The following is a 14,776-nucleotide window of genomic DNA, read 5'->3' on the forward strand; positions in this document are numbered from 1 at the left end:
TTTATCCAAATCACACTACACTTGCCATTGATTTGCCCATTCACCCAACTGTCCAGATCATGCTAAAGAATCTCTGCATCCTCGTCACAGTTCACCCTCCCACTCAACTTGGTATCATCTGCAAACTTGGAAATGTTACATTTTGTTCCCTCATTTGAATCATTAACATATATTGTGAATAGCTGGGGTCCCAGCACTGATCCCTGTGGCAACCCACTGGTTACTGCCTGCCAATTTGAAAAGGACCCATTAATTCCTACTCTTAGTTTCCTCTCTGCTAACTAGTTTCCTAACCATCTCAATGCACTTCCCCCAATCCCACGCACTTTAATCTTGCACATTAATCTCTGTGTTTGACAAAGTCCTACATAATTCTGAAAGTCCAAATATGCTACATCGACTAGCTCCCCCGTGTCAGCTCTACTGGTTACATCTTCAGAGAATTCCAACAGATCTATTAAGTGTGATTTACCCTTTATAAATCCATGCTGACTCTACCACTGCTTTCTAAACGCTCTGCTAGAAAATCCTTGATAGTGGGTTCCCTACTACCAATGTGAGGCTCAACAGTCTATAATTCCCTGTTTTCTCTCTACCTGCCTTTTGAATATTGGAGTGACATTAGCAACCCTGCAGTCTGGAGGGACCGATCCAGAGTTTATAGAATCCTGGAGGATGACCACCAATGCATCCACTATTTCTTGAGCTACTTGCTTAAGTACTCTGTGGTGTAGATTATAAGACCCTGCGGATTTATGGGCCTTCAATCCCAACAGTTTTCCCAGCACCACTTCTTTACTAATATTGATCTCCGTCAGTTCTTCCCTCTCACTAAATCTTGCATTCTCTAACAATTCTGGTATCAGATTTGTCGTCTTTTGTGAAGACAGAACCAAAATATGATTTCAGTTCTTCAGCCATTTCTTTATCCCCTATTATACATTCCCCATTTCTGTCTGTAGGGGACTTGCATTTGTCTTTAAAAATCTCTTTCTCTTCACATATCTATAGAAACTGTTAGCATCAGTCTTTGTTTCCTGCAAGCTTTCTTTCATACTCTCTTTCCCCTTCTTAATCCCTTGGTCCTTTGCTGAATTCTGAACTGTTCCCAATTCTGAGATTTATTGTTCTTGGCCAATCTGTATGCTTTTTCCTTGGATTGAATACTATCTCCTAGTTCCTTTTGTAAACCATAGATCAGTCCTCTTACCCATTTTGCTTTTGCCACACAGGAATAAACAGTTTTTTTGCAGTTCCCCCATGCTTTCCTTGAATAATTGGTCATTGCTGTCCACTGTCATCTCATTAATAACTCTCCCCAATCTACCAAGGCTAACTCACACCTCATATCCTTGTTGTTTCCTTTATTAAAGTTCAGCACCCTAGTCTCCAAATCAACAACCTCACTCTCCATCTTGATTCAAAAAAAATCTATCAAAAGATTTGGCTGTCTGGATTTAGAATTGGTTGGCTGACAGGAGGCAGAGAGTGGTTGTAGATGGTAAGTATTCTGCCTGGAGGTCAGTGCTGAGTGGTGTCCCGCAGGGCTCTGTTCTTGGGCCTCTGCTCTTTGTAGTTTTTATAAATGACTTGAATGAGGAGCTTGAGGGGTGGCTTAGTATGTTTGCTGATGACACACAGGTTGGAGGTGCCGTTGATAGTATCGATGGCTATTGCAGGCTTCAGCAAGACATTGACAGAATGCAGAGCTGGGCTGAGGAATGGCAGATGGAGTTTAACCTGGATAAATGCAAAGTGATGCATTTTGGAAGGTCGAACTTAAATGCTGAATATAGGATTAAAGGCAGGATTCTTGGCAGTGTGGAGGAACAGCGAGATCTTGGTGTTCAAGTGCATAGCTCCCTCAAATTTGCCACCCAGGTGGATAAGCTTGTTAAGAAAGCATATGGTGTTTTGGCTTTCATTAACAAGGGGATCAAGTTTAAGAGCCGCGAGGTTATGCTGCAGCTCTACAAAACCCTGGTGAGACCACACTTGGAATATTGTGTCCAGCTCTCATCGCCCTATTATAGGAAAGATGTGGAGACTTTGGAGAGGGTGCAAAGGAGGTTTACCAGGATGCTGCCTGGACTGGAGGGTTTGTCTTATGAGGAGAGATTGACTGAGCTCAGACTTTTCTCTCTGAAGAGAAGGAGGAAGAGAGGTGAACTGATCGAGGTGTACAAGGTAATGAGAGGCATGGATAGAGTCGATAGCCAGAGACTTTTCCCCAGGGCAGGATTGACTGCCACGAGGGGTCATAGTTTTAAGCTGTTAGGAGGAAGGTACAGAGGAGACATCCGAGGGAGGTTCTTCACCCAGTGAGTTGTGAGCGCATGGAATAGTTTACCAGTGGTAGTCGTGGAAGCAGAGTCATTAGTGACATTTAAGTGACTGCTGGACATGCACATGGACAGCAGTGAATTGAGGGGAATGTAGGTTAGGTTGTTTTATTTTTGGATTAGGATTATTCCACGGCACAACATCGTGGGCCAAAGGGCCTGTACTGTGCTGTACTTTTCTATGTTCTATGTTCTATCTATGTTATGGTCGCTTATCCCCAAGGGGTCTTGCACAGCTAGATTGGCAATGATTTCCTTCTTATTACACAACACCCAGTCTAACATGGCCTGCTCTTCAGTTGTTTCCTCCACATATTGGTCAAGAAAACTATCCCTGATATACTTCAGGAATCCCTCCTCTATGGCAGTGTGGCTAATTTGATTTGCCCAAACTATATGCACATTACGATCACCCATGATCATTGATATTCCCTTATCACATACACCTCTAATTTTCTGTTTAATGTCCTTCTCGACATCACCACAGCAGTTTGGGGTCTATATATGACACCTACTAATGTTTTTTCCGTCCCTTTGTATTTCTGACCTCTGCCAGTTCAGACTCCACATTGTCAGAGCTAATATCCTTTCTCGCTATTGTGTTAATTTCCTCTTTACCTGGCAATGCCACTCCTCCACCCTTTCCTTTTTGCCTGTCCTTCTTAAATACTGTATACCCTGGGACATTTAGTTCCAATCCCTGGTCACCCTGCAGTCATATCTCCATAATCCCAATTATATTATATCCGTTTACATCTATCTGGGCCATTAGTTTATCCACGTTATTGAAAATGCGTCACGCATTAAGACACAAAGCCTTTAATCTTGTCCTTTTTAACAGTGTTTGCCTCCTCTCTCTTTCTCAATAGTCTTGTTAGGCTGAGAAACCAAGGACAATAGTCAATCACTTTCCTTCTTCCCTTTCCTAACTCTCTTTGGTTTTTATCCTTGCTGCCACCTTCTCTGGTGCTTTACATAGGTTCCCAACCCCCTGGCATATTAGTTTAAGCCTTCCCCAACTGCTGTAGCAAACACTGTCTGGGACATACATCGCAGTCCTGCCCAGGTGTAATGCATCTAATTTGTACAGAACCCACCTCCCCCAGAATCAGCCCCAATGCCCCAAGAATCTGCAACCCATCCCCCAACACCATTTTTTCAGCCATGTATTCATCTGATATATCCTGTCATTTCTCCTGTGACTAGCACGTGGCATCGGTAGTAATCCTGAGATCGCTACCTTGAGGTCCAATTTCTTCACTTGCTTTGCAACTTCCTGTATTCTACCTTCAGGATCTCATCCTTTCTTTTAAAACCTATGTCACTTGTACCTATGTGTACTACGACCACTGGCTGTTCACCCTCCCCCTTCAGAATGTCTTGTACCCGATCTGAGACATCCTTGACTCTAGCACAAGGGAGGCAACATACCATCCTGGAGTCTTGTTTGCAGCCACAGAAACGCCTGTCTATTCCCCTTACAATTGAGTTCCCTATCACTATTGCTTGGGCATATTTTTTACCCCTCCCCTCTGCAGCAGAACCAATCCTGGTGCAACAAGTTTGGCTGCTGGTGCTTTCCCCTGAGAGGTCATTCCCCTCAACAATATCCAGAACAGTACATCTGGTTTGCAGGGGAATGGCCATAGGAGATTTCCGCACTACCTGCCTACCTTTCTTGCTCTGTCTGGTGGTCGCCCGTTCCCTTCCTGCCTACAGAGTCTGAGTCTGCGGTGTGACCACCTCTCTACATGCTATCCATGATGCTGTCTGCCTCACTGATGCTCCACTGTGTCCCCAGCTGCCGCTCCAGCTCTGAAACTCGAGCTTTCAGGAACTGTAACTGGAGACACTTCCTGCACACATTCTGACCAGGGGTTTGGGGAGTGGGGTCGGTGCTGAAACTGTCCATGGCCTGCCAAATGAAACGAGGAACAAACCAAGACTGAGCTCTCCTGCCATGGTTTACCGCTTTAAATTGTACCTTGAAGAGTACTTTATATCAGGTTAAATCAAATCCAGTTACCTGTGGCTTCTCTTTCCTGGTCAATGTACTACCCTTATAGATTAGAAGCCAAAAAGAGTGCCATAAGTTTGAGGACTTACCTACCTTACCCACTCCTCACCAATGAAGTCTCCCCATTGTAGTGTCCTGCAGCAGGGCAAGACCACTCCCTTTCCCTTGCTTGTGGAGTTCAGTGGCTTTTTCTCTTGGTAAGAGGAGGAGGGAAGGATGGAAATACTGAAGTAATGTTTGTTTGGTCCTGAGGGACCACTCAAGAAGAAGCAGCTTCGTTGCCTATTGATTGCAATAGGACAGCTAAAGGCAGTACACAAATGCAAGACTTTCTTTATCCAACAATGGATATCAATTAGGAGTTTTCACCAACCTTTTATTTACTCCCTGACTTGAATTAGAGTCCTCTTGCTGAGATCCTATGGTTCAGTCTAGGCAAAGACCTACAACAGCAAGCTGCGTTTGTGCAGTACCTTCATGGCACATCACTGAGGCCCAATCCAAAATAAATGAAGAATAAGCCAAAGAAAGATCATTGGCAGAGCCAGGCCAAAGAGTTGTGTTTTAAAGAGAGTCTAAACATTTCCTCCTACACATGACTCCAGATCCACACCTGATGTGGTTGACCCTTCACTGCTCTTAAGATCAATTAGCGATCAGCAAAAAATGCCCGCAAAGCCCACGTCTTGTGAAAAGATGAAAGCTTGGACTAAAACATCTAAACTTAGTGGAAGACGCTGAAACATTGCATTTCTGCCCAACTGAGATCACAGCGTCTGGGGATCAAACATGGTTCCCTGCTTCCTACCCTATTAGCTCACTTACTACTTTTAGTGCACCAAGGAAGTGTCAGAGGTTGCTGCTCCAAGCTTTGCAATCACGTTACTGTTTACAACAGTGCTGTAAAAATCTCTCTGTAAATACTTGACGTCATTGAATCTTTCTTTTTAAATGGGGAATTCTGATGGAAGGGACCTTGCCAGATCTAAATCCAACTTGAAAAAAGTCTAACAGGAGTGAAGCCTCATGAGGATAAAACACAAGTCGAAGACTGTGGAGGGTTGAGAAGGCTGGAGCTTGTGATGTTTTTGTGAACTAGTCTTTGTAACATTGAGCTGCCTGTCAATCCCTCTGTTAGCTTGTCAACATTCAATCATTTTCTACCTGCTCCTTCCTTGCTCTGATAACATCCTTACTCACAACGGAATATTTTGGGCATGCATGAGATATTGCACGTGTGTAATTACTGCAAGGCAGAGGTCAGTAAGTTCTTGTCTAACAAGGACATTAAAAGTTTGATTTGATTTATTATTGTCACCTGTACCTAGGTACAGTGAAGCGTTTTGTTTTGCATGCAGTACAGGCTGCTTATACCACACGAAGATCATAGGGCGATGGAACAGAGCGAGGAATACAAAGTTATGGCTGCAAAGGAGGTGTACAAAAAGCAAGATCAACATTAGATTTGAAATCTGAGGTCCATTCAAAACCCCAATAACAGCAGGGGAGAAGCTGTTCTTGAACCTGTTGGTACATGTGTTTAAGCTTTTGTATCTGCCTGACAGAAGAGGTTGGAAGAGATTATATCCAGGGAGAGGTCTTTAATGTTGACTGCCTTTCTGAAGCAATGAGAAATCAGTGGATTGAAGGCTGGTTTGAATGATGGACTGGGCAGTGTTCACAACTTTCCGTAACTTCTTACAGTCCTGGGCAGTGCAGTTGCCATACCAAGCCATGATGTATCTGGATAGAATGCTTTCTATGGTGCATCTGTAAAAGTTGGTGAGAGTGATCAGGCGAAGACCAGAAAGTGGAGTTGAAGCTAAATTCCAATCAACTGTGACCTCCGCAAACAGCAGAGCAGGTTCAAGGGGCCAAATGCCCTATTCTTGTAATTCGTATATTTGTCTGTGGGATAGTGAGGGTCAAGACCAAAGGACACAAATCTCAAATGTTTGAGGAAGGAACCAGTGAAAACATGAGGGGAAATTTTTTATTACAACGGGTAGTTAGGATCCACAATGTGCTGGTTGAGAATCCAGTAGAGGATGGCTCAATCCAGACATTCGAGAGGACATTGACTATTGTTTGAAGAAAAGAAATGTTGCAAGGTTGTGGGGTAAGTGGGACCAGGTGAATTATTCTCAGAGAGCACGAATGAGCATCATGGGCTGATTGGCCTCCATCTGTGCTATAACCAGTGATTCTGTAACTCTATTCATGTGACTGTGTTTTAGTTCTTTACCCCAGCTCTTTATCTCAAACAAACATTCCTGATACAAGTATTCCAAATCCCTTTACAGAATGGATTTTATTAAGCAGTGCCTTTCAGTTTGTTTTAACTATTCATGGGATTTGGCTGTCACTAATTAGGCCATCAATTTTTTCCTATCTCCAACTGTCCTTGAAGATGGTGGTGGTGAGCTGCCTTCTTGAACTGCTGCTGTCTGTGTGGTTTAAGGACACTCCATACCATACCAATAGGGAGGGAGTTCCAGGATTTTTGAACCAGTGACACTGAAGGAATGACAATATATTTTAGTTAGGATGGTAAATGGCTTGGAGGGGAACTAGCTAGGGGGTGGTGTTCCCATGTGTTGACTGCCCTTGTCCTTCTAGATGTTAGAGTTCACAGCCTTGGAAGGTGCTGTCTGAGGATCTTTGGTGAATTTCTGTAGTGCATCTTGTAAATAGTACACACTGCTGCTACTGAGTGAATGGTGGTAGAGGGAGTGAAGGTTTGTAGATATGGTCCCAATCAAGCGGGTTGATTTGTTTTAGATGGTGTCAGGCTGCACCCATTCCAGGCAAGTGGGGAGTATTCCATTGCACCTCTGACTTGTGCCTTGTAGATGGTGGGACAGGTTTTAGGGAGTCAGGAGGTGAGTTACTCGCTGCAGGATTCCCAGACTCTAACCTGCTTTTGTTGTCACATCATTTATTGCTGTAATTAATAAGTCCGTCTACCTTCAATTGCTACTCTAGCCGAACTAAAGTTGTAGCTTAATCATTTATGGCTGTGTCTACCTGTCACTTATTCTCTTTTCCAAAAACTTCTTGTACCCAAAGCTACAAGCGCAGAGCAATCTGTTTTCTTCCTTCAAAGCTTCAAATACATCTTTAATAATACAGAATGTTCTGTACCACAATATAATGAAATTTGTTTAGTAAATCTTACCATCCCAAGATGTCCAAAGTGGAATTCTTCCAGATGTTGCAATACTTGCCTCACTGGTTTTGCCATTGGATTGAATTCAGGATCCTCTTGTCTGTTTTGAAATCTTCCACAGTCTCTCATTATCCATCTTTCTTCACAACAGGCGCCTGTCTCCAGCTGCACACTCTGTTCCTTTTGCTTCTTAAGTTCTGCTCATTTGTCTCTCCCTCTCCTGGAACAAAATCTTTGAATACCACCCAATAGACCCTTTGCCTGTTTTGTTTGATGCCCCATCACATGGTTCATATGTTCCTTAACTCTTCTGCAAAGTATCTTGCGATGCTTAATCCATTGGCATGGTGCCACATAAAGCTGTGAATGTTATGCCCGCACATACCCTCTCCAAATTCTTTCTCTCCATTGCCTTTACAACAGTGGTTCTTAAACCTTTTAGTCTGTGTACCTTCCACCAGTCCTATCCTGCACACTTTCACTTGCCACTTCAACAAAACTGATGGGAACTTAGCATTTGCTGCATATGTGCTACTGAATGTAATAAATTGATGTGTATTTACTTTTTCTTATTAGGTATCATAAGTTATGGTGTCTTGTCAGAAATAAAGTGTAAACATTTTCGTATTATAAGTATTAGAAATCCAAGAGCACGTGTTTATTTGAAACATTCTTATTGTCTGTAAATAAGCAAACTTGTGGTAAATTATATAAACAAGTCGATGCAATAGTCTGATATTTGGCGTTTTTTATGTTTGTCTCGTTGAGTGCAGGACAGAAAGCTTCAAAATCATGTCTTTCTTATCAGTGATTCCATTCTCTTGAGAAAATGTTTCCATCAATATTAATCAGACAGATCTGACAGTTGTACACACGGTGCTAATGAGGTGATGTTGCTTGTGCTTTTGATGCCTCATGCTGCATGTGCCTGAGCCAGTCTAGTGAGGGAATATAGGACCTAAGAGCTGGAAGAAGCCATTCAGCCCTTCCCACCCACTCCATCACTCAATAAGATGGTAGCTGGTCTGGCTGTGATCTCGGCTCCACTCTCCTGTCTCAACCCCTGTGACCCTTGTCCATAGAAAAATCTCTCATTCAGCCTTTAGTAAGTTTAAATACCCAGCTTTTCCACTACCACATGGAAAGAGAGCTCCACACTCAAACAGCCCTCACAGAAATCACACTCTCCTCACCTCCATGTTAAAAAGGAGACCGCTTATTCTTAATAGCGTGCCCTAGTTTTAGACTCCCCCACAAGAGGAACCATCTCCCCGGACCCGTGTTAAAATCCCTTCAAGATCTCATCTGCTTCGTTGAGATGACCTCTTTCTCATCTGAACTCCAGTGGATCTAGGTTCAAACCATAATCATTCTTCAGAAGATAAGCCCCCCGTGCTGCTTGTATATTTCTTCAGGCAGACTAAAATTACCCCCTGCAACTGCAGAATGTGTACCATCTGCCTGTTTACTTCCTCCCTCCTCCGTAACCAAGGACACAAAGTTACCTTTCCAGTTGATGCAGTACTTTACCTGCATTTCTCACAATCCAATCTACTGCATTTGCTGCTTACAATGTGATCTCCTTTACATTGGGGGAAAATGAAACAGACTGGGTGACTGCTTCACAGAACGCCTACATTCTGTCTGCAAGACCCTGAGCTTCCACTTCAACACACCACCCTGCTCCCTGGCCAAAATCTCCAACTCAGGCTTGCTGCCGTGCCCAGTGAAGCTCAATGCAAACTGGAAGAACAACACCGCTTTGTTTTGGAATCCTGTAATCTTCTAGACTCAAGTTCAACAACTTTACGGTTTTGGCTCCACCATGTCCCTTTCCACCCCCACACACACTAGGCCCCTTGTTATCATAGTCTGTTATTACACACCCACTGTTAGCCATTAACAGTTCCCATTAATAGCTATTCACCTTTCTAGGGAGATTATCCACTCCTTTGTCTGACCTGTTCTTCTGTCTTTGGGCTGTATCTCCATCTATCATTTACTCTTTATCCCCCCTCCCCTGCATTTTAAAAAAACATTTTCCTAGCTGATAATAGCTCTCTGAAGAGTCTAGGCACGAAACGTCAGCTTTTGTGCTCCTGAGATGCTGCTTGGCCTGCTGTGTTCATCCAGCTCCACACTTTATTATCTTGGATTCTCCAGCATCTGCAGTTCCCATGATCTCTGATGCAACATTTTCCTAGCCCTCAGTTCTGAGGAAGAGTCAGATGCTGCCAGACCTGCTGAGCTTTTCCAGAAATTTCTGCCTGAAACTAAAATTATACACAACACTCCACATGTGACTTTACCTATGACCTGCACATCTGCAGTAAAACCTTGCTTCTTAGATACCATTGTGTCAAAATCCTGGAAATCCCTCCCTAACTGTGTTTTTGAGCCTACCTACAGCAAATGCATTGTAGTGCTTCAGGAAGGCAGCTCACTCCCAATTTCTCAAAGGCATGGTCAAGAAATCTACATCCCATGAATATATTTTTAAAAATCCCTCCCTCTCTCCATTTGTTCTGAGATGTCCTCTTGTGTATGCCCTTGGTCTTGCACATCACCAGCTTGCCCTTTGAACCAAAAACCACACACAATGCTGGGATCACAGCAGTTCAAGTAGCATCCACAGAGAGATCAAGTTAACATTTCACATCTATATGCTCAAAACGTTAGCTTGCTTTCTCAGAGAATGCTGTGATCTCCAGAACTTTGTTTTTAGTTGATTCCAGCAGAGGAGCTGCCACTGTGCAAACAGCACCGTTAAATAGTACGTAGAAGATGCTGTTTAGGTCAGAGGGTGGCATTGGTTTAAACATTCCTGGGGAAAATGCTGGTCATTGATTTACAATCTGCTGTTTCTTTCCCCTGTTCCATAGCCCGTCTCTTCACACAAGCATTGCCCTCAAGGCCCACCCTCACCAATGGGACTGCAACACCTCCGAAAAGAAGCAATGCTATACCTCAGTCACCATCCTCACCCAGGAAGGAGACCTCCTCCACAAGAAGGTAGGGAGAGCAGTTAAGTTTGGCACAAAGGTTATTTCAGTCTCTGTGACCCAGTGAGTAAAACTATCCATTGTCTCCTGGTCATCCAAACACCAGTCAATAAAGACCCATCCTTACAAGTGAATCTTCTCTGAACTGCTTCTAAAATCAATTATACATTGATTTTGAAATAAGGAGACATTGTCCACAGATGTCTCCTGTGGGAAGGGGTGAAGTTGTAATGAGTGATTTGAAAATACCCATTATCACTTCTGGACTCTGATGTCTGGTGGCCACTGGAGATATTAGACTGAAGCATCAATGTCAAAGTAACTTTATCTCCTATCTCCTCATGAAATTCACATTTTAGGCTACTGATTTTTCAGAGACATTTTCATTATTATCACTAACTTAATCATAGAATCCTTACAAGTACAGAAGAAGCCAGCCTATTGGGTCCATATTGACTTTCCCATCTAGACCCAGTTTCCCCCACCCTAGCCCTGTAACCCTGCATTTCCCATGGCTAACCCACCTAGCTTGCACATCCCTGAACACTACAGGCAATTTACTATGGCCAATCTACCCTAATTTGCATATCTTTGGACTTGATGCAGTTATGCAATAACACAACCACCTGAATTTGCACAGTTTTTTAAAGATCTTCTTTAGAAAGATATAACACTACTACCAAAAATGTCAAGTCTTTTAACTTGGAAACCACTAACAATGTTTTGTTAATTATAAACCACACGCACACGCACACCACCACTCTGAAATAACTCCATAGAGGCTGGTGCTGGTATCCATCATCAGCTCATCCTTTATTTGCGCATAGAGTATCCTTAACACTGATCCAGCTGTCAGAGCACACAGAACCTCGAACAATCTGTGTTTATATCTGTCAGTCAGGGCTCCCTGATTGGGGCTGTTAATCTAGTCCAATCAGGGAACTGATTCTATGAGGGGCACCTGAGTGACCTCATCACAATGATGACACACTCCCTTGACAATCTTGCAATTGATCCCTTTATCAATGAAGCAGAGCATGCTGATGAAACCACAAGATCATAGTGTTATGGCCTGGAAGGAGGCCATTTGTTCCATCACAGCTATACTGTCTCTTCAAATGAGCATTGTTCCAAATGCCAATCTCCTGCTTTCTCTCTCTCATCTTTGCACACTATTTTTCATTATAGAATTGAGAGCAGATGATTATATCTTTAAGAGCTGTTTTTCTCCCCTACTAATTGCACTAAGTGGATAAAGCAGTCTGAGATTTGTATTGGACAATGAAATGCAGTTGTGGCCGACAGACTAACCCCTTGCTTCAGTCAATGGATGACTAATAACATTCCCCACTCCATGTGAAATTCCAGACCAGCAATGATGCTAAGTGGCATATCAAAAATGACCAGCTTTCCTTTACTATCAACAAATATTTTAATGTCAATACTTGATCGTGCGTAACTTAAAATGATCGGAAAGCAAAACCCAATTTTTAAACTTCAAAAAAAATTGCAGGATTAAGATCGAGGCTTTAATTAAAGCCTGATGAAGGCACAGGAGATGAGCATATTTGTTCCTGAGTAAAACAGCTTGTGGATTAGGAAGGTAAATGTAACACTCTCTATATTCAATGCACAATGTTTGAGCGCATCATGTTTGTGACCCAAGTTGGAGACAAGTAAAATAGTGCATTGATTCAAGTTACAAGAACAAAAATTACTGCTTCATTAGGAGGTATGACAGAAAGTGCTGGGGAAACTCGGCAGATTTCGCAGCATCAATGGGGAGAGGAAGCAGAGTTAACATTCTGAATTCAACACGGAACCACATTCTTTGGAACTGTAGGGGCTGGAAAAGTGATGGTTTATGTATTGTAGAAACGGGGGGCGGGGGGGGGGGGGGTGAGGGGGGAATGAGGTGAAAATGCTTAAAATAAAGGTTATGTCACCTGCAAATACATCCCCCACCCCTCTGTCACCTCCTTGTTGGCTTTCCACAGGGATCAGACCTTCTGTGACATCCGTGAGGATTATTAGATCAGTCATGATCTTATTGAATCCAGATAAGACACAATAGGCTGAATGGAGTATTTCTGCTCCTATGTCTAAATGATCTTACCCCAGGTACACCTCTCCGTCATTTCTAACTTCTCTGCTTCCCTCTGTGGCACATTCCCGTGCAATCATGCAATCCCTTTACTTCCTCCTTCCTGACAGTCTAAGGCACTGGGTGAAGCAACGTTTTACTTGTCTCCTCTATGCTGGTGAGACCAAATATAGAGTGGCTGATCATTTTGCAGAACACCTCTGCTCTGATGGCGAGTGTGACCCTTCCCCACCTCCCCCCCAAAACCTTCTAATCGCTTGTTGTTTCAATGCACTGTCTTGCGAATGCTACTGACAGTGCTCTAACCAAGCTGGAGGAACAGCACCTCATTTCCACTTACACATTCCACTGCCTTCAGGACTCAGCATTGCGTTCAACCACTTCAGAGCATGAACACTTTCCTCCGTTTTATCTGCGCACACTTCCCACCCCTGAGTGTCATGTTTGCATGATTTGCTGTCAGCTGAGCTGACTATTTTCTGCTATTAATGCTTACTCATCATCTGTATCTTTTCTACACTACCCTATTTGCATTTCTTTCCCCTTTGCTATGGGGCACCATCTCAATGTTGCATAGAATCCCTACAGTGTGGAAACAGACCATTCAGCCTATCAAGTCAATGCCCTCTCTACAAAGAGCATCCCACCAGACTCAACCCCTCCCCTATCCTTGTAACCCTGAACCTCCGTGCCTAATCCACCTCATCTAGGCATCCCCAGATACTACTGGCAACTTAGCATGGCCAGTCCACCCCAACCTGCACACCTTTCCACTGTGGGAGGAAATCAGAGCTCCCAGAGGAAACCTGCACAGACACGAGGATAATGTGCAAACTCCACACAGACAGTCACCAGACGGCGGAATCAAACCCGGGTCCCTGGTGCTGTGAGGCAGCAGTGTCAACCACTGAGCCACTGGGCTGCAGATCAGATATTCTCTAGTACTTTCTTTTAAAAAAATTTATTCACAGAATGAAGACATCACTGGCTAGGCCAGCATTTATTATCCATCTCTAACTGTCCTCTGGGCAATTAAAGAGTCAACCACATTGCTACAGGTCTGGAGTCACATGTAGGCCATGTTATCATCCGACTCCGTTCCTCAGAAATTTTCCAGCAATTTCTGTTTTTTTTTTTGCTTCTGATTTACAGCATTTGTAATTCGTTCAGTTTTAATGATGATTAGTGTCTGGTTCATTCACACCCATTGGGGAAGGAAACAGAGTCAGAGGTTGGCAATACATGAGTCTGTTGAGTTTGCACAGGTCAAAAACAGTCACGTAATTAACTCTATCAGAGATAATGGGAACTGCAGATGCTGGAGAATTCCAAGATAATAAAATGTGAGGCTGGATGAACACAGCAGGCCAAGCAGCATCTCAGGAGCACAAAAGCTGACATTTCGGGCCTAGACCCTTCATCAGAGAGGGGGATGGGGAGAGGGAACTGGAATAAATAGGGAGAGAGGGGGAGGCGGACCGAAGATGGAGAGTAAAGAAGATAGGTGGAGAGAGTATAGTTGGGGAGGTAGGGAGGGGATAGGTCAGTCCAGGGAAGACGGACAGGTCAAGGAGGTGGGATGAGGTTAGTAGGTAGATGGGGGTGCGGCTTGGGGTGGGAGGAAGGGATGGGTGAGAGGAAGAACCGGTTAGGGAGGCAGAGACTGGTTGGACTGGTTTTGGGACGCAGTGGGTGGGGGGGAAGAGCTGGGCTGGTTGTGTGGTGCAGTGGGGGGAGGGGACGAACTGGGCTGGTTTAGGGATGCAGTAGGGGAAGGGGAGATTTTGAAACTGGTGAAGTCCACATTGATACCATATGGCTGCAGGGTTCCCAGGCGGAATATGAGTTGCTGTTCCTGCAACCTTCGGGTGGCATCATTGTGGCAGTGCAGGAGGCCCATGATGGACATGTCATCTAGAGAATGGGAGGGGGAGTGGAAATGGTTTGCGACTGGGAGGTGCAGTTGTTTGTTGCGAACCGAGCAGAGGTGTTCTGCAAAGCGGTCCCCAAGCCTCCGCTTGGGTTCCCCAATGTAGAGGAAGCCGCACCGGGTAGAGTGGATGCAGTATACCACATTGGCAGATGTGCAGGTGAACCTCTGCTTAATGTGGAATGTCATCTTGGGGCCTGGGATAGGGGTGA

The 14,776-nt window shown here is 44.0% G+C and overlaps 2 protein-coding genes across 4 annotated transcripts in view; one reads left to right on the plus strand and one right to left on the minus strand.

Annotated features, from left to right (window-relative positions):
• The window catches only part of LOC125447744 (meiosis initiator protein-like), a 182,120-nt gene that overhangs the window by 139,943 nt on the left and 27,401 nt on the right, over nt 1-14,776 (minus strand). The window lies entirely within an intron of this gene.
• The window catches only part of eml2 (EMAP like 2), a 123,447-nt gene that overhangs the window by 33,793 nt on the left and 74,878 nt on the right, over nt 1-14,776 (plus strand). For all 3 annotated transcript variants that reach the window (XR_009443036.1, XM_048522412.2, XM_048522413.2), the window contains exon 3: nt 10,411-10,540. Coding sequence is in view for 2 of the 3 variants with exons in the window: in XM_048522412.2 (XP_048378369.1) it covers nt 10,411-10,540 (130 nt within the window). In the remaining variant the exon portion in view is untranslated. The remainder of the gene's footprint in view (nt 1-10,410; nt 10,541-14,776) is intronic.

This window comes from Stegostoma tigrinum, chromosome 39, assembly GCF_030684315.1.
Source record: "Stegostoma tigrinum isolate sSteTig4 chromosome 39, sSteTig4.hap1, whole genome shotgun sequence".
NCBI classification, from domain to species: domain Eukaryota; kingdom Metazoa; phylum Chordata; class Chondrichthyes; order Orectolobiformes; family Stegostomatidae; genus Stegostoma; species Stegostoma tigrinum.